Here is a 27090-nt window from a genome sequence, read left to right as displayed (position 1 = left end):
ATTGTAACAAAACTTTGGGGTCATTACTATCATATAAATGTCATGTGTCATATATCACTATCATATATCAATATAATGCATTTTATATAATATATTATGTATAAATCTCATCAGTCTTATTAGGTATTTAAAAATCTGGGCCATTACACACTTTCTAACTGTCCTCATTGTTCCCCAACTCTCCTCTTTCCTCTTTTGCTACTCCCTATCCATGAGCCTTCTAACAATAATTGTTATAACATCCAATTTTTTGCACAAACCTTATTTGATTAATCATGCTTAACTAATCCATTCCTCAACTCTTGTATAATAACAAAAAGCTAATTCATATTTGCTCCTTAATTATTTTTTGCACCCCTTTTTATCTCCTTAGAAATAGATGGTCTGCTATCTCCTTCAAAAATACAAATAGAATGGATTGAATGTGCATATGTTGATCGGATTTCTACAAGTCTTGATCATCCCTATGAGCACCAATGTATAATGGACAATTACCTACAAAGAATATATGAAATAGTTTGATATTTATATTATAATGGATATAACAAAGCCTAAGTACCCACACTTATTTCATCTGTAGATGTTAACAAATCTTTCTAGTTAGCACCTTATTACCCTTCCAGCTCAACATCTTTGGTACTATCTTTCCAAGGAACTCATCACATCTTTTTTTTTTTTAATCTTTGGTGTGGGTTCATAAGTTTAAAACTATCGAGATGCTGCATATCCAATTATAGTGTAATGAGTTGGTTGCACTTTTCTTCAAGGTAATGGACTCATAATGATGATATCTCTATTCATGCCATTTAATATTATCTCCCATGCCTCCCTACCCCATGTGCATTTAAAGAATCCTTCATCATCCTCAATCATGTTAAGTATGTTTTTGAAAATAACTCTATGTTTTTCATGGATGAGGAATATATCGTCTACAAAGAAATATGGTCAAAGGTTTCACACATTAGTTGGCGTAATGTGCATCAAGAAAGCCCTATCTAAGTCTGTATTCTTGAAATTCTTATACCCATTGAAGTAGTTATTGAATAGTCTATTGTTTCTGCTCATATCTTATAAGTCTTCACTAGATAACAACTTCCTAAAATTCAGGCTAATGAGTAAAGCAAATTCAAAATTTAAAATCAATGTACTTCTCGCCAATGTTAATCATAATTGAGTACCACTTATTTTTAACAATTTTAATAATATTTGACAAATCCATGCAACATAAATTATATTTCATAAGCTTTAAAGAACTAATCAAATAAATATATTTCTCTATACAAAATAGTGGGCATATTTCTTTAGTTTCAAATATTATAAGGCAAGTAAAGTAAAAAAATTTAGTTAAATCAATAACTTGGCAACTTAATCAATTAATTGAATAAGACCAAGTTTATTAAAAAAAATTAATTTTATCCTAATAACATACCCCACCGCCGTCGTGGCTGTTTAGCGAACGACGATTGGCGGGAGACGTGTGGGTTCCAACGGATGGACCGATGGCGTGGTCAATGGTATTAACTGATGGGGTTTAAGCAAGCAAGAGGGGTGGTATTCTGGGTTTTGGATATCTCGTCGGTAGAGATCATAGAGAGAAAGGAGAGAGAGAGAATGGGGGAGAGAGAAGGGATGGAGATAAATTACAGCTAAACAAATATTCAAAGGGAAATTTTGTTGTCGGATTGGAGATTTGGAAGAAACAAAGAGCAGCATAAGCTTTGGGACCGGGATCACTGAGACGCTTTTCAAAGTTCTTCGATCTTCTCGATGTCGGACGCCAGCGGATTCTGAGTTTTTCCCGACGATCTATTGCTCAGGCGAGAATCTAGTGAATCTGATGCATTTATAGCGCAATTTTTTCTTTCGGAGGTGAGCCGGACGGTTTTCGGTCCGAATTTCATCGAAAGGTTTTTAATGACAGCTTTGGGCGCAATTTGGCAATAGTTTTGTCTCCGATTTCGGCGACGTTCGTGCGTTTGGCTGGTTTTCCTTCGAATCTTTCTTTCGTTGGTTTCATGATTACATGGGATTTGCTCATGGAGAAGAAGCAAATGTTTGCACGAGGCTAATGGTTTTCCTAATCTTAAATTCAATAAATATTGATATTGATACTTTAATTGGCGTATCAATAGAAATTTTAAAACTTCCATGATCAGGTTAATAGGCTTCCTCTTTTGGATCTAATTCTTTTTTCTTAAACCTTGCGGATTCCTTCCAGGCGCTAGATTGCGCGATCCCTTGAGGGATTTGTGTTAAATTTCCTTCCTTTATCCTCGCCTGGGAAATTTTTTTTTCTTATGGGCGCAGGAAGTTGTGTGCAGAAGCAGATATTATCTAATCTAGGCTGATTCATCTTCAAACATGGCTTGATCTAATATCACTCAAAGTGCTTTAAGGTAAGATATTTGATCTGCTAACGCTGGAAATCTCTGCATATATTAATACATGTCTCGGTTTTAGGAAGGCTTTAGGTTCTTTATCAAAATGTGCTTGGTATAACCTTTTTACCCATAATATTTGTTATATTCTTTATTTCATCATACATTACATGAAGCAGCATAGGTGAAGGTTTTCCATCTGAAAGCTTAGTAGCAAGCATCTGTGCTGGTGTGCCTACTGCTTTCTAGTCTTTCTTGAAAAAGGGGTTGATCATTCTGTGAAATTATGTGTGGTTTTATAAACTAACCAGGATTTTATCCTCATTCTGAAGAATTTCTTAAACATTTTACCATTTTTTTTCAACTTTAGATGTTGTTAAGATTGTTTATTTTATTTTATTTTATTGAAAGTGCAGTTTCTAAATCAATCATCTTATCGGATGTGTTGTTAAAAGACACTGTTTTTGCTCTTGTTATATGGATTCATATTTTGGTAATTTGATTTTGTATGTGATTTGTAATGTGGCTCAGATGCTGCTGTATTTTTCATCGGTTTATGCTGTAACATTTTGAGCATTGTGTTCTAAGCCAGGACTGTTATCTCTAATATTCTAAGTCACAATTCTATGTCAGCTTAACAGTGTCAAGTTGTTATGTTGTAGGCTAAGGCTTCGTTTCGGACAGCTTTTTTCCTGCTTCTAAAAACAGCTTTCTAGAAAAAAATTTTAATTTTTGTACTAGAAAGCTGCTTTAAGAAGTAGTAAAAAAGCCGTCCCAAACGAAACCAAGTCTTTTGTGGAACCACACATTCCTTCAGCTGCTTAACAGATAACGTTCTTTATGTATTTTGTGACCTGCAGTTTCATTTCTTGGTCTGAAAATGGGATTCTGTAAGCAGTGTTGATAGCAAAACTGCAAGTTCTGCTGTATATCTTGTTAACATGAGTGTCTAAGACATGGTGCTGCAGAGGAAACTAGACTATAGAGTCAATGGCTATCATTTTCCTTCATTTCCTCATGTCCCTGTATCAGCAAAGGTATACTACTAGCTGCTTTGTTAATTTTACAAAGTTATTTGAAGGGTTCACCGCTCAAAATGGTTAATTTTTAAAGGGCAAGAGATCTGTTAGAAAGAGGAATCTGGGAAATCGGATATGTGCATTCGACTTGCTTGCAGCTGTGGCAGGAAAGTTACTTGAGAAAGATAACTCCTCAGCTATTTGTGATGTTCCAGGATCCTCAATATCTGATTCTAAGAAGGAGATATTTAATGAACTGAAGATATGCAATGATGAGTTTCCTGTTCAGGATAGCCACCCTAAGGCGAGTAAAGTAACTAGTGGCTTCATCTTGGAGCAGAAAACCTCTTCTTGGAAGGAACACTCAATGACTCTGAAATTGTTAGAAAATTCTTTAGTTTCCCTGTGTTCTGGCTCATCAAATGAGGACGTTATGGGAGAAAGAGGATCTTCTATTTCTGGTGAAGTAGGTATAGAACCTGCTATAGCTGGAAATTGTAAGGCAACTCATTCACTTGAGCGTCGAGTATACAAAGCTGTAACAGATGGAAATCCTTCAAGCTGTTATAACTTAGATGGTTCAGTTGAATCTGATGCTAAGCCTCCTTTAATTAGGTGTGAGAGCAGCATGAAGGTTCACATTTCTAGGGATAATGATCCCTACAGTAGTTCTTTCCCCAATTCTTGGGATGGTTTCGAACTACCTGTAAATAGTGATGATGACGAAAACTCTTCCCGGTGCGCTCATCCTTGCACCACTACTATTAAGGCTTCAAAGCCACATTTAGGAGAGCATAGGTATAGAAAGCATTCGACAAGCAGGTGCTGGAAAGTAGATCTGGGTGATGCAAAACATAGCGAGCTTTCTAAATCTGGTAAATCATGATTTTTTCCTTCCACATGGACGTTAATATACTAAAGGACGTTTGTTAATTCTAGGATATTTATTAATTATTATGTTTTCTTTCTTTCTCAATAACTTTGAATTTATAATTGAGAATAAACAAAGCATGTCATTGCTAGGACTGAGGAAAAAAAATCAAATTGCTTTTGAAATTTTCCATAATTGATAGTTAGACACAAAATGGCAAACAAGTTAACGGAATATTTCCTTCTAAATTTTTGTATGTTTTTGTTAATTATTTAGTATCGTCATCAAGCATTCAAACATTTAAAATTAGGATCATCATTAATTCCTTCATCATCCAATCCATGCTAAAAAAAAATAAAAATATACTATTACGAATTAATTAAACTCATCTCTTATTAAAGTAGTAAACATATATATATATATATTCTTATTCTACAATAAATCAAAGATAGTTTAATTTTTATCCTGCACTTCTGTCTAAGCCCATTAATCTAAAGATTAGTTTGATTAAGGCTTTGTTTGGGACGGCTTTCCTGCTGCTTCTTAAAATAGCTTTCTATACGACAAATAAAATTTGTATACTAAAAAGTTGTTTTAAGAAGCAGTAAGAAAGCCGTCCCAAACGAAGCCTAAGTTAAGCTACGATCATTCTGCTTGCTTGGAAAACTGGTTTAAATGGAAGCGAAATTATTTTATTCACCAAATTCTATTAGGTTTCTATTTATAATATTCATGTGAATGTACTATTAAGACTATTATTGGATGTGAGTATAATGAGTTTTAGTTTGTCTTGAAGTTTTTGATGGTTTCTAAAAACATAATATATTTTGATTTTAAGTCCCTTTAAGTGAGTAAAATAAAATTTGTAGGATGTTTTAAAAGTCTACTTCCCATGCACGCCATTTTCCATGCACAAGGCTACTTACCACGACTGCTGCAACTTCTGCAAGCACTGTCTTTTCTCCCTTTTTCATATTAAGTGCTCTTTATGCATGTATCCACTTCCATCCATGTATGGGATAAGAACCATTATTTCTTTTCATACAAGATTTTGTGAAGTAGAATAATTGAAGTAACCAAGGGACATTTCTTGTTAGAGTTTGGTGTGAGGAAGAAAGAAGAGTAAGAGAGAGAAATTAAGGTCTTGAGAGAGAAAGCTTGGTAACATTATAAAAAAATACAATGATTCATAATTCGGCCTTTGTTCTTGAATGTATACTATGGCCATTCAAATTTTGTAGGAAATTCAGTGTTTATCTTTTTAATGTAAAATCTATGGTGTTCGCATGCATTTTATGCACAGTTATATTTTTTTTAATTATTCACAATTATTATGTTTATCATATGATGTTCATAATTTATGTTTTACTTAAGAAGATAAATAGACATTTTCTATTAAATAGATTTTTTTAAGCATAATAACTATAACAAAAAAAACATTAAATAACCATTGTTCTATGTTTTTAAGTTACTAAGTTAAAATATAAGTAGTTTTTTATAAATATCACTTTAACACAAAAATGTTTAAGTGTATTGCATGCAAGTATATATATATATATATATATATATATATATATATATATTATGTATGGGTCTTTGTGAGCATATTTTATTTTTTAGTTTCTACTTCCTTAAAGGCCTTTACAACCAAACGTGCTTTATATAGATATAAGTATGGGAGTTTTTTATTTCTTATGAGTTTGATAAGAGGTTATAGTGACCTGTAGGTTGCTTCTTTGTTAAGATTTAGTCTGGTTATTGTAGCCATCTTAAAATTCTGCTAAGTTTTTAACAAAAATATTTATATATGTGCATCAATCAATTAGATCTTTTAGTATAATAATAGAATTTCCTATTGAGTTTTATGAGTCACCCTACATTTTTATATTATTATTTTTGGATCCTTCTGTAGGACATAATATCCAGTGAAGCTAAGAAAAGGTTTAGGTTCTCTTAGAATATTTGATATTGTGTCTTTGTTTTTTTGTATCTTCACTACTTTGCATGAACTTTCTTGATGAGTAATAATACTGGTCTAAGTGCATCGCTGCATTGTCTGATGAATGTCAATATGACCTACAATCTTGTGAAAAGCTTCTAGGATCAAACAGAAAATGGTTGTATTTACTAAAATCAGTGGTCAGAAATGAAACATGAAACGATGAATAAAACAGGTTAATGGAACATTTTCTTACAAATTTTTAAACTTTTTGTTAATTATTTCGCATCCTTAACGAGGATTAAAACAACTAAAATTTGGATCAACATTGATTCCTTCATATGAGAAATATACTATAACTAATTAATTAAACTCATCTCGTAAAATAATAATAATTTTGTAAATTTATTTCATTTTTAGTTTTACAATACAGCAAAAGATAGTTTAGTTTTTTTCTTGCACTTTTGTTTAAACCCATTATGCTAAATAATTTGACTAACTTCAGCTGTAGACAGTTTGCTTGTATGAAAGCTGCTATAAATGGAAAAGAAATCTTTTTATTCTCTAAAATTATATTTAGGTTGTTATTTATGATATTTTTATGAATATAATTCAAAGGCTATTATTTGATGGTACATACTTTGTATTAGTTTGTGTAGAGAGAGTTTCTTTTATATATACATATATATATATATATATATATATATATATATCTTTCCATCCCATGCACACCTCTTTCCATTCACAATGCCACTCATCATGCATGCTACCACTTCTCCAAGCATTCTGTCACTTCTCCCGTCTTCAAATCTAGTCCTTTTTATGCATGATTACACCTTTGTCTATAAATGAAATATAAGAACCATGACTCTGATAGGAAGTGGTTGCACTTTTCAGCATATCAGTGGACAAAACACAAAAATTGGAAAGAACTCCCAAAAATAACTTTTATTGAAAAAACTATGAAGAGAAAAGCATGATACAATTAGATCTTCAATTGAAAAGGAAAATCCGGCTCTCCCAACTCCTTGGCCGCCGGCTAGAGCCCTCACAACCTAAGAAAATATAAATTCAGCCAAAACAAACATAAAATCTAATCCTAGGAAAAGAAATATTCTTAAAGCATACAATAATCCATAACAAAATACCAAAACAGCCCCTCCCTTTTCCCTCCTAGCGCCCCCTTTCTCATTCAAATTCTTACATGGGTCCCACCCCAAAGGGGGGTGGGAATCACTGGGCGGAACAGGAGTTTTTCCTCCTTTACACGAGGGTTGGTCCCTCTTGGATTTATCTAACAATATCCTTCCTCCCAAAAACTCATCTTGTTCTCAGGTGGAAGGATGAAAACTGATGCTTCACTCTCTCATATGGCTCTCATGTTGCATCATAGTTGGATAGGTTCTTCCATTTTATCAGCACTTCTTGATCCCTCTCCCTCCCTGTCTTACCCCTTTCAGTTCCAGTGATTCCAACATCATATCCAAATCCTTTGTCAGTGTCACAATTAATTTTGAATTGGATACATGATCTTTGATAGCTCTCCTCAACTATAACATGTGAAACACTAGATGTATAGTATCAGTCGATGGTAACCTTAATCAATAAACCACTTCTTCAATCCTCTCCAATATCTCATAAGAACCAAAATACTTTAGTCGCAGCTTCTCATTCCTCTTGTTAGCTATCATTCTTTGTTTGTAGGAACGAAGCTTTAAGTAGACTCTATCCCCCATCTCAAACTGGATGCCCTTCTTATGCCCATTCACCTGCTTCTTCATTATCTTTTGAGCCCTCAACAAGTGTCTTTTTAGTTCAACCAACACCCACCGTATCCCTCTCCTCTAAGTACTGCTCTACTGAAGAAATTGGTATGCTATTCTGCCCAAAGTGCATAGGGCTGCAAACGAACCGAGCCGAGTCGAGTATGTGAGTGTTCATGTTTGTGTTCATTTAATATCAGCTTGTTCAAGTTTGGTTCATGTTTGTTCGAGCTTTAGCGTCTGTGTTCATGTTTGGTTCATTTAAATTAAGGAGTGTTCATGTTTGGTTCATGTTCGTTCGTTTAGTGTTTATCGAGCTTGTTCGCGAACATATTTAACGAATTTTTTAACTATCAAACAAACACCTTCATGAACATATCTATGAACAAATACATTTATAATAAAAGCAATTGTCTATGTAACAAAGGTAATGATTATTTATATTTATTAATTCTATAGTCAAATATTAATTATTTTTATCGAGCTTATTCACGAGTTCAAAATCGAACATGTATCGAGCTTTTATTGAGCTTCTTATTGAGCTTAATGTCAAGCTTGTTCACGAACTTCAAATGATGTTGTTCGCGAACATAAATGAGCCGAACGCATTAGTGTTCAAGTTTGTTTATTTAAGAATTGAGTATTTAAAATATTGTTCAAGTTTGTTTGTTTAGTTAATTAAACGATCGCAAACGAGCTTTAATCGAACCGAACAACGAGTAGCTCGCCGAACGTTTGGTTCGCTTGCAGCCCTAAAAGTGCACCAAGTGAGGTGGGTCCGTTCCATACAACACTTAGAAAGGAGTCATCTGTGAAGCTGAATGATATGAAGTATTGTACCTGTACTCTGCCCATGCTAGCCACTTGTCCCATAGTTGAGGTATCTTTGAAGCAAAGCATCTCAAGTACGTCTCAAGGCTTCTATTTACAATCTTTGCCTGTTTGTCCATCTGTCTGGGGGTGATAAGCAGTGCTCCTTTTCAATATTGTCCCTTATAGCCCGAGCAACTCTCTCCAAAAATAATTGAGAAACACTTTATCTTGGTCAAACACTATAGATTTTGGTATCCCATGCAATATGATCACTACTCTGATAAAGGTCGCTGCCACTGTCACTATCATGTATGGCTGTCGTAGGGGAATGAAATAAGCATACTTGCTCAATCTGTCCACCACCAACAAAATCACTATAAACCCCTCTTATTTGGATAACCCATCTATAAAATTCATAGTGACCTCTTCCCACATTCTGTCTATAAGAGCTTGAGGTTGTAGTAGTCCTCCCGGGGTTAAGGCTATGTATTTGTTCCTCTGGCACACCTCACATCTAGCCACCATCCCCTTTATATCCTTATGCATCCCGTTATAATACAACTTTGCTAGCAATTTCTTGTACATCTTTTGCACCCCTAACTGACCCCCGACGACACTCCCATGGAACTCCTGCAAAAGATGAGTATATTGACCGAGGTACATGGTAACATAAATCTCCCCTGGTACAACAGCCTCTCCCTCTCTAGGGAATAGCCAGGGTGGCTAGTCTTGTCCCTCTTCAACTCCTTTTGATGCATACTCTCCTCCTTAATAGCCCCCCAATCCAGTATCAGTTGTACTAAAATGGCTAACTCTTGGAGCTCCACAATGCATCTGGATAAGGCATCAGCCGCCTTATTCTCTAGCCCTAGCCTATATTAGATTTCAAAATCGTATCTCAATAGCTTTGATAGTCACCTCTGATGCTCCTCAATCACCAACCTATATTCTAACAGATACTTCAAGCTCCTCTTGTCTGTTTTGATGAATAAATGTCGACCCAATAAGTAAGGCGAACACTTTTGAATAGCTAATACAATGACCACCAACTCCCTCTTATAGACTGACTTCAACCTAGCTCTAACTGTCAACACCTAGTTGAAGTAAGCTATGAGTTTGTGATTTTGTATGAAGATTGCCCCCAATTCATACCCTGATGCATTAGTCTCCACCATAAAAATATGGCTGAAATTTGGTAGGGCTAGGATCAGCACCATGGTCATGGCTTTCTTCAGTCTCTGAAAGGTCTGGGTAGCTGCCTCTCTCCACATAAAACTATTCTTCTTCAGCTGCTTTGTCAGTGGCCATGCTATAGTGTTATATCCCCTCACAAATCTCCTGTAGTACCAAGTTAACTCTAGGAAACCCCTCAGCTCCATCAGATTCCTAGGTAGCGGTCATTTCAACATTACCTTAATCTTGGTCTGATCACCTGCCACCCCCTCCTGAGACACCACGTGCCCCAAGTACCCCACACCGGGTTGTGTCAAAACTACTTTTTAGGTTGACCCTCAGCTGATGCTCCTATAACACCTCTAAAATCACCTTTAAGTGTTCCAAATGCTCCTCATCCGACCTGCTGTACACTAGGATGTCATTAAAGAAAAGCAATACAAATTTCCTGAGATATGGTTGGAACATCCTGTTCATGAGGGGCTGGAATGTAGCAGGGACATGGGTGAGGCTAAACGGCATCACCAATAACTCATAGTGTCCATCATGTGTCCTGAATATAGTCTTGAGGACATCTTCCTCTCTCATCTCATCTTAATATGATGGTATCCATACTTCATTTTCATTTTCATGAATACCACCACTCCACATAGCTCATCCAGTAACTCATCTATCACCGGAATATGAAACTTGTCTGGCACAATCTCCATATTCATAATCTGGTAGTCCACACAGAATCTTCAGCTCACATCCTTCTTCTTGACCAGTAAGAATGGGTTAGAAAAATGACTCACACTAGGCTTGATAATCCTTGCCTCCAACATCTCATGGATCAGCTTCTGGATCTGAGGGTGTGGTAAGTTCGAACATTAATCGGTGACATCCCCTCCCTCAAGGTGATAGCGTGCTCCTGCTCCGTTAGTGGTGGCAATCCTTGAGGTGCTGAAATATCTCATTAAACTAATGTATAAGCGGCTATACTTAAAGAGAGATGTCTCCCTTTTCCAATCTGATCCCTTCTAAGCTTTGCAGCTCCATAAAAATCTTCCCACCTCTTGTATGATCCTCACCATGGTTTTGAGAGACACAATATCTTTGGATACCTGACATCTCTCCTGATCACCTCCCTTTTTCCTTCCACCATCAGTTCCATAGTCAATGCTCTCCAATTGACCTTGGTATCCCCCAAGGTCTATAGCCATTTCATCCCTAGGATGACATAAGTGCTCCATAATTCCAATAGAAGGAAATCCTCCTTCACTTTGACCCCCTATAGAGTCAGAACCACCCCATGTACACTTTTCTATATGTCTCTACCTTCCCTATTGTGAGACTTATTTGATTGTGGTGATCAGTTTCCTACGGCGCAAGCCCCCGTAGTTAATTACATCTTAGACCTTGATCTAAGAAAATTCTCGATTAAGGATGTTAAATTATCTTCTCAAATGGGTTTAACAAAAAGGAATTTCTAGGCTCTCCTAATCAAGAGAAAAGAGAGGCTCAATTTGGTTTAATCAATCATGCACGGCTCAATCATCACTCGGCCGGTCTAAGGAAGAAAAAATTAGAGAAAAGAGGACAAATTACATCCAAGCATACGTGAGAGAAGGAGGGAGGTGGCGCCATCTGTGTGACGCGGATGGATAGGATTTATAGCTTCTGAAAGGAAAGAAATCTCGCCCACCGATAAGGCGTACAGTGGTACACTCGTACCACTAGCATTTAGACCCTAAATTTATAAAAGATGTAGTATCATACAAACGATACTAACATTTACGACCTAACTAATACAATCCTGGACTTATTCCTTGCCTGAAAAGGAAGTCAGCTAAGACCACCTAAGCACAACTAATCGTCCTATATGTATGCAAGATGTGGAGGCTCTATCCTAAAGAAGCAAGGATTTGTAGTTCAAAAGATTTAAATTAGAGACTCTATAATATGCAAATGAATAGATCTAGCGTTGTATGATGCATGAAAAAGATGCATGACTAAGAAATATCCTTAGGTCTACTAATGTAATGCATGTATATAAGTAAAGTACATTGTGGAGAAAAGTGTGTAAAAAAATGCATGTATAACATCCAGAGTACAGAAAAAGTAAATAAATACATTAAGGGTACCCTTCAGGTAAGGTACCCGCATCACACGATAATAGAAAATCATCCTAGTGGTGCCCACTTCGTGTGGGAAAATAATAATGCCCAATGACACAAATAGGTGGCCTACTCTACAGGCCTAAATGACCCTAATGGTCTCTAAGGCTCACAGAAGGTGGGGGGTATCATACCCAAAACCAAAAAAATGCCAAAATTATAGCGATGCCCACTTCGTGTGGGAAAATAATGATGTCAATGACACAACTTGGTGGTCTACTCTACAGGCCTAAATGACCATAATAGTATATAGGGCTCACGTAAGGGGGGAAAGCTTTGACCTATAGGATCAAAACTTCGTTAGTGCACTAACCTATGGCTGACTATTTAAACATGCTAGAATACCTATTCACAATATGTGTGTGAAGTGTAACAGTTCTGCTATATAATTAAGAGCTTACTTTACAAGTTGCAGAAACTATACCTGACTGTGGCGCTGCCACTTAATAGCTCCAAGCTAGCAAATTATTCTCGACCACGCAAAGCCTGTGGCGCAACCACTTAAGAGCTTCAAGCGAGCAAGTCATCCCAATGTACCTCGCAAGACAAAATAAAAGAAAAATACACAAATGAACGTAGATGTCATTCAGAAAATAAATGCAGGTAAATAAAAATATAACAAACAGGAAATCTAATTATAGCATTAATATAACATGTGCATTATTTAATTAGAGTTGCTTGCATTTGATTTGTTAAAGGATAAGAGAGATTTTAATTAAAGTTTAAATATTAATAGTTTAAGATTAATTTTAAAGATATATTTTCTTATTAATTGATTGATTATCACCCTTGTTTCACACTGAGGCCGTGAGGTTTATTTCACCCTCCTTGGAGCTAACTTAATAGCCTCGTAGGCCTGGGTTACCCAGTGATAATCAATTTTGTTAAATTATTTTAGTTGGTTATAAATTAAAAAAAAGAAATGTATATTAGGTAATTTATTATCAATTAAGGTTTGATTTAAACCAATTAAGAAATTAATTTTAAAATTTAATACTCCATTAAATCCATTCGTGGCGTTGTGTCACCAGGCTCGAGGAACCAGGCCTCCTTAGGACACTTGGCCCTGCAGCCCGGAGTAGTCCATCCCATAAACTTCATTTTTGGAGTGGTTGTTATGTATTAAGGGGTTTGTTTATTGATTTTAAAAGATTAGTTTAAGGTTTGATCTTTTAGAAATCTTTTATCCTAAAGAATTTTAGTTTTATGTTTGATCTCCTAATTTAATCTACATCTTTTAAATTTTATGTTAGTTAAGAGTTGATTATTAGATTAGTTAGATTTGATTTAGGTGTATGTTTTAGATTTGTAATTTAATGATTATATATGTTAATAATAAATTGATTATGATTGAATATTTTTTAATACATTTTATGAGTTAGATTATGATTGATTTATTTATTATTAGTGGATGAAAGAAAACTAAACCTAAGAAAACGTGTCACTAAGTTCTTGTTTTGATATCTTTATCCTATAGGGAGCATGCACCCCAAGTCTATGTTATCTAAGATTCAGTCCTTAATTTTTATCCTTAGATGTCACTAAAGTTGTAGGACTAAAAGATGTTTTGTTTTCTAACATTTATAATATTTGCACATGTACCAATAAGCTTAGGGATTTATGCGTGAAAGTACGATAATATATAGAAAAGCAGTAGAAAGACGAGAAGTAAAAAGAAATGCGACTAAATGCAATAGAAAGAAAAGAATAAAAATCAGAAATAAAAGGAATGTAGGCATTGTTGTTGTTGGGCACACTTTTTTGAAGCCAAGTGTGCCTCTAAAACAACCTTCTCTCTAATTTGATGTGATACGAATAGGGAGAAGGGTGCTTTCAACGCCATTTGTTGTCCCCACATTCCAAACACAACACTTGATACATTTGACTCGACTCAAATAACTTAACCATTCTCTAAATAAGGCTCAAAATAACGGAAGAGAAACAGTTTCCCAAAACCCGAAACTAAAACAAGCCCTTTCTTTTTTTTTTACATTTACCCGAAACCCCACTTTGAAAGCAAGTGCAAGCAAGAAGAAAGACAATTCTCCCACGAAATACTACCTCGTTCTAAAAGACATCAACGAGTCTACAACACAAAGCTAATCATAAAATTATGAATCCTAAAATAACTTATAAAAAATTTCAAATGAAATGACACATGAAATTCCAACAAAACTCTTTCCGACACAAAACAATCAAGTGTCTTTTATTTAAATTTGGTGTGGGGTAGGAATCCATCAAGCTTTACAACAAGAAAGTTTTATAAAACCTCTCATTGTAAAGCATTCGAGAAACTCAAATCATAAAGCCCTCTAATACAAAAAAACAAACAAATCTAGAGCCAAAGATGAATCATCTCAACGTAAGTAAAACAAGACTTCTTCCAACAAAAAACAAATTCACAAAACTTCTTCCATTATAAAACCTTCACAAAACTAAAATCCATTCAAAAGCATTAGTTCTTCAAAGAAAGAGAGCTTCATAGCAAGGCTTGCAAACCGAGAATCAGTCCGTCCAAAAAGAAATGCCAAAGTGCAACAACTGGAGAATGACTCCCGTACAGAAGAAAACAAGGCAAAAACACACAAGTTAATTTTCAACTAGTATGATCCACCACAAACCCATACACACACCAACTTTTACAAATCACCATTCCACCAAATATTGTTAGGCTGAAGAAGACTTGATGTAACCTCATTGCTCTCTAAGGCTTAAGTTGGTATTACACTCAAAACAAAATCACATTGAATCCATGCAAACTCATTCAAGAGAAAATACATGAGTATTTCTCCAAGAATAGTTGCCAGCAAAAATACTTTTCCAAACATATAAATCCACAAGTAATGCCAAGATGAATTTCTTTCTCAAAACATACTTAAAGCAAAAGGTTTGTTCTCTAGAAAAATTCTTTACAATGAGAATTCCAAATGAGAAGAAAACATAGAGAAATGGAACTTGCACATTCAAAAGTGAACCCAAAATTTGATTATACAAATTGACCACAAGTATTAGAAGATCTAGATTACTTTAAGCTATCATGCCTTCATCAACACAAAAGGGAAACAACACGTGTCATACCTCTCATTCCTTGTTATATTTCAAAAGATGACATAAAACTATTTCAGGATAACATAGACTTAAAGTAAAGAAAATCCGGCCACTAGAACCATGAATCTCTATTTGAAAATATATTGTAGGGTGATCTAAATAAGCATGCAACTTCTCTGATTCAACCATAACATACAAATCCTTTGTCATTCAACATGCTCTTGTGTCAAACATACAATACTTGCCAAAGGTTTGAAATCTATTTATATACCATTGAGAAGAAGAAAAGTAAAATGAGATAAAACAAAAAGCATGTTTTCTCAAATTGGCCCAAACTAGCGATCAATATCATATGGATTCCTTAACAAGCACTTAAGTTATTCCTTAATAAATTACACTCAAAATGCGATTGAAAATAACATTCATGATATTTTATCCATGTAACAAAAGTGCTCATGAGGTGAATCATCCATGAATAGTAAGCAAACATATCTCAATAGATGAGAAGAACTTGCAAGCCACTACGTATGTAAATAACCAACCCCTTTGTTTTATAGCAATTTCTAGATTTCCAAACAAAGCATAGATAATATGGGATGCAAATAGGTTAACTGCACATCATTATTTATTTTACTCAAATACATGTACTTTCCTATCAAGCATTACCACAAACATCATAGCTCTTCCAAGAGCAATTCACCAAACACAATCGTTGCCATTGTTTGAGAAATGAAAGAGAATAAAATAAATGAGACAAAAAGAAATATGAATACGATAGTGCTTTGTTGTAAGCTCACAACACCTTCATGTAGTTCATAAAGTGTATGAAGCCTTCATAAATCATACTAACTATGCTTTGTAGAAACCATAAACGAGAGGACACGAACCATATGAGATTTACTTATGCCGGCGATGCAAACTTTCCAAAGAAACTCATGAAATTCCCACTTTTATCAAAGAAAACTCTATCAACCCTTAATAGGCATTATCACAAATAGTTTGCATGCAATTTCAACCATAAATAACATAGCCCTTTTTTTTATGATCTCTAACAACTTATACATGGGATTTCAAATCATCTATCACATAAGAATGGTAATGAAGAAGCATAGGTTCTGCATACATATCAAACAAATAAATTTATCCTCCAAATAACATGAACCAACATACTCTTTAGTATACTATGTTGAAATCCAGCCATTCACAGTGCAAAGGATCCGACAGACACAAAGATCAATCCGTGGGATACTCTCATGGATCACGCCATAATGAAGGAGCGAATTTAGGAAAGATTTTTATGTATTATTTATGTATTAAATCTGCAATTTATTATTTCCTCATTAGGATATCCTGTATAGATCTATAAATAGGGAAGATTGTAATGAATAATTTCAAGCTTTTCCCTCTCAAATTCTCATTTTTAACATGGTATCAAAGCCACCGGCCTTACTTGCTGTTGAAGAACGATCCTAGATCATCGGAGTAAAAGAAGAAGAAGCTCGGAGCATCTGACACCTGATCGTTGCCGACTCCGTGTGCGCCGAAGCCGGACTGGACGAACAATGACGGAAGTCGCTGCAGCAGACCACAGCTTACGCCAAAGACGGAAGCTGTGACTGAAGTCGCTGCAGCAGGTAAAACTTCCGATTCCGCTAACGTCGACAGCAGGATAGTCGAACATCCATGTAGGAGATGGAGCCGAAGAAGCATCGTACCTACCCGATCCGACAGGAAGAGAAGATCGGCGAAGGTGTTCCGACCTGATCGGAAGAAAAGACTCCTGCCGAGCGGCTCCCCATGTGCGTGTGTGCCCTAACCGAGCGGCTCCCTGCGACAGCTAATCCTGCGTGCAAGCAGGTGTCGTCCGATCGCATTGATTTTTGAGCTTTATGGATTTCCTACTGGTTATTGATTTCATTGATTTCTGTTTCGTATTGATTTCTGTATTGCATTGACTCATTGATCATGTACGATTGATTGATTTGACTTGATTCGATTAACCTGCATATTGTTTTCAATGTCGTGCTTTGATTTCAGTTGTAGGCTTTGGTGACCTGCTGGGCTTTGTAAGCTCATTATATGTGGTTAATAATTTCAGGTGCAGGGCCTCCAGCTTGAAGATCTTTCTGCTGAGTTCTGTAGCTTTTTCTTTTGTAGCCTGTACGGCTAGTGTAGATTTCTCTTTTGACTGTACTGTGACTGTTGTACTATATGTGAATTATAGTATCCGCTGCTGTTTCTTTTTTTTTGTAATGTAATTATCTCTGGCTCTGGGTATATGTATGTATGGATTGATAGATGAGGAAACCGATAGAAAGAAAGAAAAAAAAAAGGGGGCAATAGAACGATCAGATGAATCCTTTCGCTACACGGATCTTGGGGTTGTTACACCTATGCCCATTATCACCCGATAACACCTGTGTCTATCGGTTTCACCCCCGATTAGTCTACAACCTAGTTGGAGATGAAAGTGTAGGTAGCCCTACTGCCTATCAGTTCCACTACCTCCCTATCTGCTATTTTTCCTCTCACTTTTATAGTGTGATTTGGAATGAATACCACCACTTATAGTATGATTTGGAGTGAATCCCACCGCTGAGCTCAAGGAGACCTCTATCACATCTAAATGCAGATCTTTCTCCTTCGTCAATGCCTCACTCCCATCTCCCTCAACTTTCTCGTCATCACAGATGGTGAAAACCTGAAGAGTTCAGTCCTTACACTTGTTTCCCGGTATATACCTCTCATCACATATGAAACATAACTGTTTTTGCCTGCCTATCCTACACCTATGCTTTTGTAAGGCACTTGAAATTGCCTCCCTAGCGAACTCTAGTGTTCTTTTCCTTTGATGTTTCCATCTGAAATAATGTCGTCTGGGTCCTCGGTGCCGGGGTCGTAGAGGTATACACGTAAGCCCCTCCCATGGTGTTGCTCTGGCTGGCCTTCTCCCTCCGATATTTCTCTTCCATCCTCTAAGAAAACTCTATTGTTTCACTCAGCCCTCTAGGTCTCCAACACCCTGAGCTCTGCTCGTATATCATTCCTAAGCCCCTTCATGAAATTCCCTTCCAACATTTCCTCCAAAATTCCTCTGTCTTCCTAACAGCAGCTCAAACTTCTCTCAGTACTCCATGACTTACTCCCATCTTGAGTTAAGGCGTAGAACAGTTCGTGAAAATCTCCTTTCCAAATGGCTCAAAATGTTCTAACAAACACTCCTTAAATTTTCCCCATGAATAGATCAGATATCGAGTTTCCCTCTACTAAAACCAAGCTAGGGCTTTCCCCTCCAAACATAGCCCTATCGCCATGATTTAGACCCCATGGCTCCGCCCAACCCGTACCTCCTCCTGTCCACCTCTCACCATACCTGGGTGGTCTCCCTCATTCTTGCTGTCCTTCCTTTGGAATACCCCAATCCACCCACCATTGGAGCCCCTCGTGGTGGTCCATGAGAGAAAACACTCTCTACTTTATCATTATCTTCTGGAATTTCCTTCCCCTTTGGTTCATCCCTACGAACCGCCGGTGAGATTTTTGAATGCATTTCAATCAACTTCTTTATCGTCTTCTAAGTTTTCAAAGCGTTTTTCTATGGATAACCTAGGCCCCACCCCAAAGTGGGGTGGGAAGCAATGGGTGGAACAGGAGTTCCGCCTGCTGTACACGAGGGTCAGCCCCTCCTGGACCAGTCTAACAAACTCTTTTCCATGCAAGGAATATTTTGTAAAGCAAAATCAATGGAATGAGTGAGAAAGAGAGATTTCAGGTTATAGTTAGAGTTTAGTGGAGGATGGAGGATGAAAGAAGATGTGTTATAAAGAGAAAAGGTCTAGAGAGAGAAAGCTTGGAAAAATTATGGGGAAATTCTTAAAATTTTTTAAAAGTATGCATAACTTGGCTTTAATTCATGAATTTATTCTATGGTGATGATTGTTTATTGAATTTAGTTAGCTTATTTTAAAGTGTATTTTATAGATGCTTAGATGATGTTCATACTTAAGTGTTATATTTAAGAAGATAAATAGATGTTTTCTATCAAATAAAAATTTATTAGCATAATAACTTAAATTTAAAAAAGACACTTTATTATTAAATCAATATTGTTATTTTTTTCTAAGTTAAAATTTGAATAATTTTTTTTATCAATTTGATATAAAAATGTTACTAGTGTTTTGCATGAAGGTTGTATATATATATATTTGTCCGCATATTCTATTTCCAGATGCAGCTACTAAGGACCTTTACAAATATAAGTTCCGGAGTCATCCATTTGCTTGCTCGTTTGATAAGATCGAGTTTGTTCATCCTAGCACGATCTCAAAATTCTGGTAAGTTGCCTATAATAATAGTTATATTTTTTGTATTAATTAATTAGATGTTTCAGCATAGGAATGTGTGGGAATTTCCTTCCAATTTCATGACTCGCCCTATTTTTTAAATTACTATTTTCAGATCCTTCTGCAGGACGTGGTGCTAGTAAAAACAAGAAAATTTTAGCTGTTCTTAGAATATTTGATACTATGCCTTATCTTTTATGTACTTTCCTGAAATTACTACTTCGTACAAACTTCTTCATGTGTAACACCCCTAAATGTGTGGCTTCTTTTCAAATTATTGCTGATTTCTGTCTGACAAATGTCGGTACAACCTTCAATATCGTGAAAAGTTTCAACAAGTAAACAGAAAATTAGCCTATTTTATCTGCATGCAAATAAATGCTACATATGCTTATCTGGTTGGCAGATTTACATCTGAAGCCTGCTTTCCGAAGCAGGAAAAATAGTTACACACGCCAAAGGACTCGAAGGATTTCTTTTAAAAGGAAGCTGTTCAACGGATACTCGGTAACAGCATCTCACAAAGGGCTTAATAGAGCTGGTGTTTTGAACCTTTTTAAAAAAAAAGAGATTTTAGAAGGAAGTAATTCGGCAGCTTTGCATGGAGGTATCTTTCCTTCCTTGTAAGCCTTTAACTGCACCCGACAGTTTTACGTGTTGCATGTTGAACACTGTCAACCTTCCTCTTGCAGTAAATCGGATACGCTCCAACATCGCAGAGCAACTATCATCCCACACGCCAGAAGATTTCCACGGTAAGTTGAGTTTTGATTCTATAATTGTGGTTTAGTTCCTTTAGTCCTCGACTTTATGAGCCTTTAAAAAGCATCATTTTTTCTTGTGCAGTAAAACTCAGTATCAAGTCTTTCATGGTTCCCGAGCTTTTCATTGAAATTCCTGAAACTGCGACTGTTGGTTCTTTAAAGGTATAGATAGGTTCCTTGATGGCTTTTGTGTTTGAAAAGTTTGCTTTGACTGACATCATTTTATTGAATTTGTAAGGTACTATGCACACATGGCTCATCTAAGTTTTAAGAAACTATGCGCAGAAAAAGTGAAAATTGTGTAGGATAAGCTTCAACAATTCATCATACTCCTAGTTAATAGGTGATTGTGTCTGATTGTAATGGTTGTAAAAGGATAAACTTTCTAGGATGTCATGTACACAATGGAGGAGTTATAGTTTGTCAGTTCAACTAAATGAAATAACTTTTCATTGAATATGCTAATCGCTTTTGCAGTTGAAACTTAAGATTGCTCCTATTTGCAGTATCCAAATCAGCTTTTGTATTTACCAGTTTATCTCCTCGTTCAAACAAACATATATTGCTTAAATTTGCTACAAATTTGATTTGTTGACTCTGTAAAGGTATTGAAGTGTACTTGATGCTTACTATTTGGGCTATAATGTATTTTCGTTTTTTATAATATTTCTATGAGCTTATTTCTTTACTTTCCTTGCTTTGGGAAACTTTCTCATGAGCCTAAATGCAGTTCTCCCAAGCTTTTAATTTCTTTCCCTTGCACATGTGTTGTAGCGGACAGTTATGGAGGCAATAACTGCAATTATTGGGAGTGGATTGCATGTGGGTGTTCTTCTCCAGGGAAAGAACGTCAGAGATGATGATAGAACTTTAATTCAGGCTGGAATCTCGCATGCTAATGAATTAGATGAATTGAGTTTTACACTGGAGCCGAATTCTGGCTTCTCCCCCTCAAGATGCTCAAATACTGGGAAGCCATACTTCGTTCTTCCATGTGATAGTACCGAGCCACTGACTAGGTAATGATAATATTATTCTGTTTGCAACTTTTCTTGCTGATTGGTTTGTAAGTGCTCTGAAATTTCCTGTTATAAATCCGCATGCATTATGTAGTTTTTTTTTCTGAGTTATAATTAGCTTCTTTAACCAGTAAATTCTATTTCAATTATAATGGGGGTCTTGTGATGATGTTATATAATAACATTGATTTGATTGTCTGTTATGATTTCCATGCTATGTGATTTCTAAAGACTTTTTCTGTATGAATGTTAGACATCAACATATTCCATTGGATCTTAAAGTTGTACAATCAAATTTTGAAGCATGGGTCTACAAACACGATAAATCAACCGACATCCATGAGGTCTATCAACTTAGAAGAACTCCAGGACATTCAATATTGGCAACATAAAATTTAAGCAATTGGTCTACAAATATATAATATGTATTAATTTATTTTTATTTTATTTTACCTTGAGGTAGACCAGTTCTATTTATTCTATCTTTAGTTTGTTCTAAGTAGACCGGATCTATCTTGTAAACTTAGTCTACTCAAACAATATAAAAAGCCTCTTATTGTAAGAAAGGTTATGAAATGAATAATTTCTGATTTCTCTTCTCTTCATTCTTCTCTTTTGGAGTCTACACCTACTCTAAAGGCGCCCTTCCTTCTTGGATGCCACAAAGCTTATCAAATGATGCTCTCAGTTGCAATAACTTCACACCTCCCCAACAACAATCATCTCTTCCCTGCAGTTTTTCCTATCTCCACGGTGCAGTCAACCGACCAGCAATCCTCCTGCACTCAGCCACAGGGATCTGCATTCACACAGTCATCCGCCTTCATTCATCCACATGGCTCGGCCAGCCACCTTCGGTACTTCCCCTGCCTCTTCTTGGGCTGTTTTCTTTTCAGTTTCAGCCTTCTGCACCTATCCACACCTTGTTTTTTCCTTTCCGACCCAACATACCTGTTTTCTTGCATCTTCAAACATTGCATCAGGATCAAGAATTGGTTCCAACATCAAGAACAGGCCCAAAAATCAGATTCAAGAACAGTTTCAGAACTTGCATCAGCTTCAGATTCAGAAATCTGCAGCAATTAAGAACCAGCCATCTGTGGTTCAGCCATCGGTAGCTTCTCAAGAACCAACAGCCACCTCTGTTTCAGACTTTCAGCCTCAACAACCAGCCACCATTCTCTGTTTTTTTTTTCACCAAACACATACAACAGTTTGATCCCCTTGTTCTCCCCGCCAAGTCAGCATCTAAGTCCTCCATTTTCACTACAACTCAACGACCAGAAACTGTTTTCTATCCACGATTTGTAAATGTCGTTTCTTCTTTTCAAGATTTCTTCAGGTGCTCCGTTCCTTTGCCCTTCTTGCTTAATTTTTCTTTATTAAAATTATATCTTCTGCTAGTTTGTTTTTCTTTTTGCTTCCAGCTAAAAATACCAAAACCGCCATATTCTGCGCACATCAAAATCAATGTGAAGAACGCTGATTTAGCGGAAGCTCTTCGGGCAATGCAAACAAGTCAAGAACTACAATTCTCCAAATCCAAAATTCTCTACAAGAAGTTGATGTTCAATTTGCTTCCATTAGATCCTCCCTTCAACAATTCCATGCTTTAATGGATTTTATTGATAAAAGACTTGATTGTTTGTGTATTTAACCGTCCATCTATATTCCATCAAGTTCCTTCCTCTTCCGCTAGCACACTTGATTCCGCTGGCCGAATTCCTTCTCCACAACCGCATCCTTCTACAAGTTTATCTTTTTTTAAATCTATGAAAATTGAATTTTCTTGCTTTAATGGATCCAACATTGAAATATGGTTTGTTAAAGCACAAGAATATTTTGATTTTCACAACACTCTTGATTGTCATCGTTTTAAGATTGTTTCATTTCATCTAGAAGGTTTTGTGGCTTTAGTACCAATGGTTGCACATGAAGGGTCAATTACTTACTTGGTTTGACGTTATCATATCCTTACACCTACGATTTGGTATTTCTATAAATATGAAGATTTAAATGGAAACCTTTCAAAATTAACTCAACAAAATTTTGTTCTTGAACACCAAACCGTCTTCGAAAACCTTGCTTTTAAAGTCCCCAATTTATCTGAATCCACCCTCATTAGTTAGTTAATATATGGACATAGACAAGAATTACGCCGCAAACTTTTAAGTCAATAACTACAATTCTCCAAATCCAAAATTCTCTACAAGAAGTTGATGTTCAATTTGCTTCCATTGATGTTCATTAGCCATCGCAAGGCTTACCCCCACTTCTTACCACTGACTATCGTATTCATCTTCAATCATTATCTAAATCATTTAACATCCGCCCTTATTGTTATCCATATTTTTAAAAGGTTGCTATGAAACTATTAATTTCTGAAATATTTCACTCCATTATTTGTCATAGTCCCAACCCATTTTTTATTTCAGCATTGTTTGTTAAAAAACAGGATGATACTTGGCATTTTTGCATTGATTATAGAGCCATGAATACATTCAGCATTAAAGATAAATCTTCTTTTCCAGTGATAAATGAATTATATAGAGTTTTTTTTTCAAAAATGTATCTCTAGCTATGAGCAAGTTATGATACATTCTAAAAATATTCATAATTGTCACTATGAATTTCTCGTCATGCCTTTTGATCTTCTTCTATTCATATTTTAATGAATCAAATGTTCCATTCTTTTCTTTGTAAAATCATTATAATTTTTTGAGACATCATTATATAAAGTCCTACTCTTCAGCTTCATTTTGATCACCTTCAATTAGTTTTCAAATGCTTACAGACAACTACTCTCTTTCTTAAACCTAATAGTGATCTAGTCATGGTTAGACTCCAACCATTCAGACCTGTCGTTAGTTGCACATATTCAGAATCAACCAAACTACCCCTTCCTCCCGATAGTCACATTGGTCATGTTTCTCTTCTGAAACCTTTTGAAGGGACTCCTCTTGTTCCTTATGCCATTTTAGCTTCCCATATTATATAGATTCGCGGTTAGCCTCACCATCACGTCTTCTTACAATGGAAATTAATTACAATCGGATGATGCCTCCTGAAAAATTTTGCAGCACTCTCTTTGTATTTTTCTTCTTTCAACCTTGAGGACGAGGTTCCTTTCCAAGGCGACGGGAGTGTCATACATCAATATATTCTATTGAATCCTAAAATTGTACAATCAAACTATGAAGCATGGGCTACAAACACAACAGATCTACCGACATTCCTGAAAGACGCCCTTCCTACTTAAATGCCATGAAGCTTATCAATGAAACATGAAACGCATGAGCAAGTTGAGGTGTTATTATGTATGACTGAACGAGTTTTTATGCTTTGAAGTATGTACACCTACATGTGACGAGGGCATGACAAGATGGAAAATATCCTAGAAAGTTGGAGATAATGCACCTAGTGATGACCATATATGTTAAGTGACAATGATATTAATAACGAGTGGTAGGGAGGAAGATTGAAAGGATGAATTTTAAATTATATTTGTTTGTATATAAGAAATTTATACTGATATAATTTGAGTGTAATTTGCGACCAACATATGTCCACCTTGCATCCAAGAGGTCCCACTCGAACATATTTTAATCAGACCATTATTGTTGCACAATTATATATCTTTTAGTTATTGCTTTTGCTTATGAAATTCAAGTTTAGAAATAGTCTCTTAGTTCACTTGGCATCTTTTTATCTATATCATTTCTAATGTTTTGTTTTACATTTTAGGCTTCAAGCTGGACCTTCATTAGATCAGGGGAAAAATGATTCCAGCGCATATCATGCATTGACTTCTACAATTATCTGTCACGAAAGTAATCGTAACTCAGTTCACTCTCTATTAGATGCGCCTTTGGTGGATAAAATAGCATCTTCCCAGGCACTTCTTGCCAATCCAGCGACAAGTGTTGAGGCACTGTCAGTTGTTCCTGCGGATAAGCCTAGACGTTCTGAGCTTGTGCAGCGAAGAATCCGGAGACCTTTCACAGTTTCTGAAGTGGAGGCACTTGTCATGGCAGTTGAAAAGCTTGGAACTGGAAGGTTCAACGCTTCTATCTCACTCCTTTAGCTTCCATCTGGGTCAGTTTTTCTTATTCTCTTTTTCTTGTAGGTGGCGAGATGTTAAGATTCAGTCTTTTGATAATGCAATACATCGCACTTACGTTGATTTGAAGGTGAGAGAAGGATGTCTCCATATTCTTCGGCGTTTTTGGTCATTTTTAACTTTGAAGACTCATTTTTAGTGATCTCATCTTGTCTTGGGTTGCCATCATTAATGCTGCATTTGGGCCAATTTTTTTTCATAGCCATATTTTCTAAAAAACTGCCTTAATCTTATATAACTATAGCTTTGTTATTGCTATTCATAATTTTTTATGATATGAAGCAACTTTTTAAGACTAAGATTTCATTTGAGATGATTTTCTTATTACTTTCAAAAGCAGTTTTTTAATTAAAAAAAATTCTTGAAAGCTCTGAAGAATAGCGACTAAAAGTTGTCTCAAACAAAACGAAGATCTGTTAGTGCAGAAGCTTTCAAAAATTTTTTTAACAATAATTCTATAACTACTTTTACAGCCAGCCACGACTGACCCCATTGGATTCTAGGCTTTGTTTGGCATGGTTTTCTTATTGCTTCCTAAAGCAGTTTTCTAGTTAAAAAATTTAAAATTTTGTACTAAAAAACTATTTTAGGAAGCAGTAAGAAAGCCGTCCCAAATGAAGCTCAAGTTTCTTTTATTAAAAAGCAATTTACCCTAGTCTTTTCACATAATATTTCTAGTAAAACGCAACTGTAGTTGTTTCTCGGTACAAAGTTGAAAGCTATTATATTCTTTTCTGGTCAATGATTTTTAAGACCATGATTGGCCATAGTAATGGTGTCTAAGACACCTGGATGTGCTAGAATTGCTTCATAGACCCTCTTCCAGATCTGTTGAAATTGCCAACCTTACATTGAATAGCTTCCCTTGCTTAAAATCAGGCATTAATTGCTTCATCTCGTGGTGGTGGTGATCATTTGCAGGACAAGTGGAAGACATTGGTGCACACAGCGAGAATCTCCCCTCAGCACAGAAGGGGAGAACCTGTCCCTCAAGAATTACTGGACAGGGTTCTCCTTGCTCATTCTTACTGGTCCCAGCGGCAGGCGAAGCTTCAGGCGAAAACATCTTCGATATCTTCGCCTGAAGCTTGTCTGGGACTGTTATCTGAAGTTACCATTAATTAACAGCAGATAGTGCGATCCATGTAAAAAATTCTACAAGTACAGGTAAACATTTATTTGAAGATATTGGTTAAGGCAATAATAGGTTATGTTTCTGTAATTTTCTGTAACAGACAACATAATTCTTGAAAGCCAGGCGTCCTACTCTTTGTGAATTCCCTAAAGGAGAGGGCTTTCTTGGTGCTTGTACATGATTTTAGTTGGGAGATTTACTTAAAATAAGTCTGCTATTCTGACAGTCTTTGCTGCTGGTTAGTTGGATTGGTTTTCTAATATGTTCATTTCATTCTTTAATCTTACAATGGTTTGACTGAAAAGAAATTAAGTGACGAGCAAGCACTGTCTTTAGGCCAATCAAAATTCCGGTCGACCTAGCATGCAACCCTTAAAACTTTCACTGTTTGATAAGGGATTTGAACTAGGGACCTTAGCTTTGTCCAGCCGGCTCTTTACCACTTGGACAAGCAGCTATGGGTAATAATTTGATTTGGAACCTAATATGATCTCAGTCATTCCTTTTTGGTGGTTTGGTAAAATCTTTTTATGAGTTACCGACCAAACA

General features: G+C 36.0%; 1 protein-coding gene across 5 annotated transcripts; it reads left to right on the top strand.

Annotated features, from left to right (window-relative positions):
• The first annotated feature begins 1554 nt into the window (after window positions 1-1554).
• Window positions 1555-26769, top strand: LOC110110248 (telomere repeat-binding protein 5). 5 transcript variants are annotated; one of them, XM_028696374.1, is made up of 11 exons: window positions 1556-1817; window positions 3239-3415; window positions 3492-4272; window positions 19389-19494; window positions 19941-20110; window positions 20196-20258; window positions 20350-20429; window positions 21042-21286; window positions 25031-25342; window positions 25413-25476; window positions 26328-26769. In XM_028696374.1, the coding sequence occupies exons 2-11, from the start codon at window positions 3335-3337 to the stop codon at window positions 26529-26531; spliced, it is 2106 nt and encodes a 701-aa protein (XP_028552207.1). In that variant the 5' UTR covers window positions 1556-1817; window positions 3239-3334; the 3' UTR covers window positions 26532-26769. The 5 variants fall into 5 exon arrangements, with proteins under 5 accessions (XP_028552210.1, XP_028552207.1, XP_028552208.1 ...); XM_028696375.1 differs by having other exon boundaries at window positions 1556-1869; XM_020841627.2 differs by having other exon boundaries at window positions 1556-2396.
• Window positions 26770-27090: the final 321 nt, after the last annotated feature.

The sequence above is a fragment of the Dendrobium catenatum genome, unplaced genomic scaffold, assembly GCF_001605985.2.
Source record: "Dendrobium catenatum unplaced genomic scaffold, ASM160598v2 fragScaff_scaffold_740, whole genome shotgun sequence".
NCBI classification, from domain to species: Eukaryota; Viridiplantae; Streptophyta; class Magnoliopsida; order Asparagales; family Orchidaceae; genus Dendrobium; species Dendrobium catenatum.
Note: the sequence above shows the minus strand (reverse complement) of the source record. Positions and strands in the feature narration are given on the sequence as shown.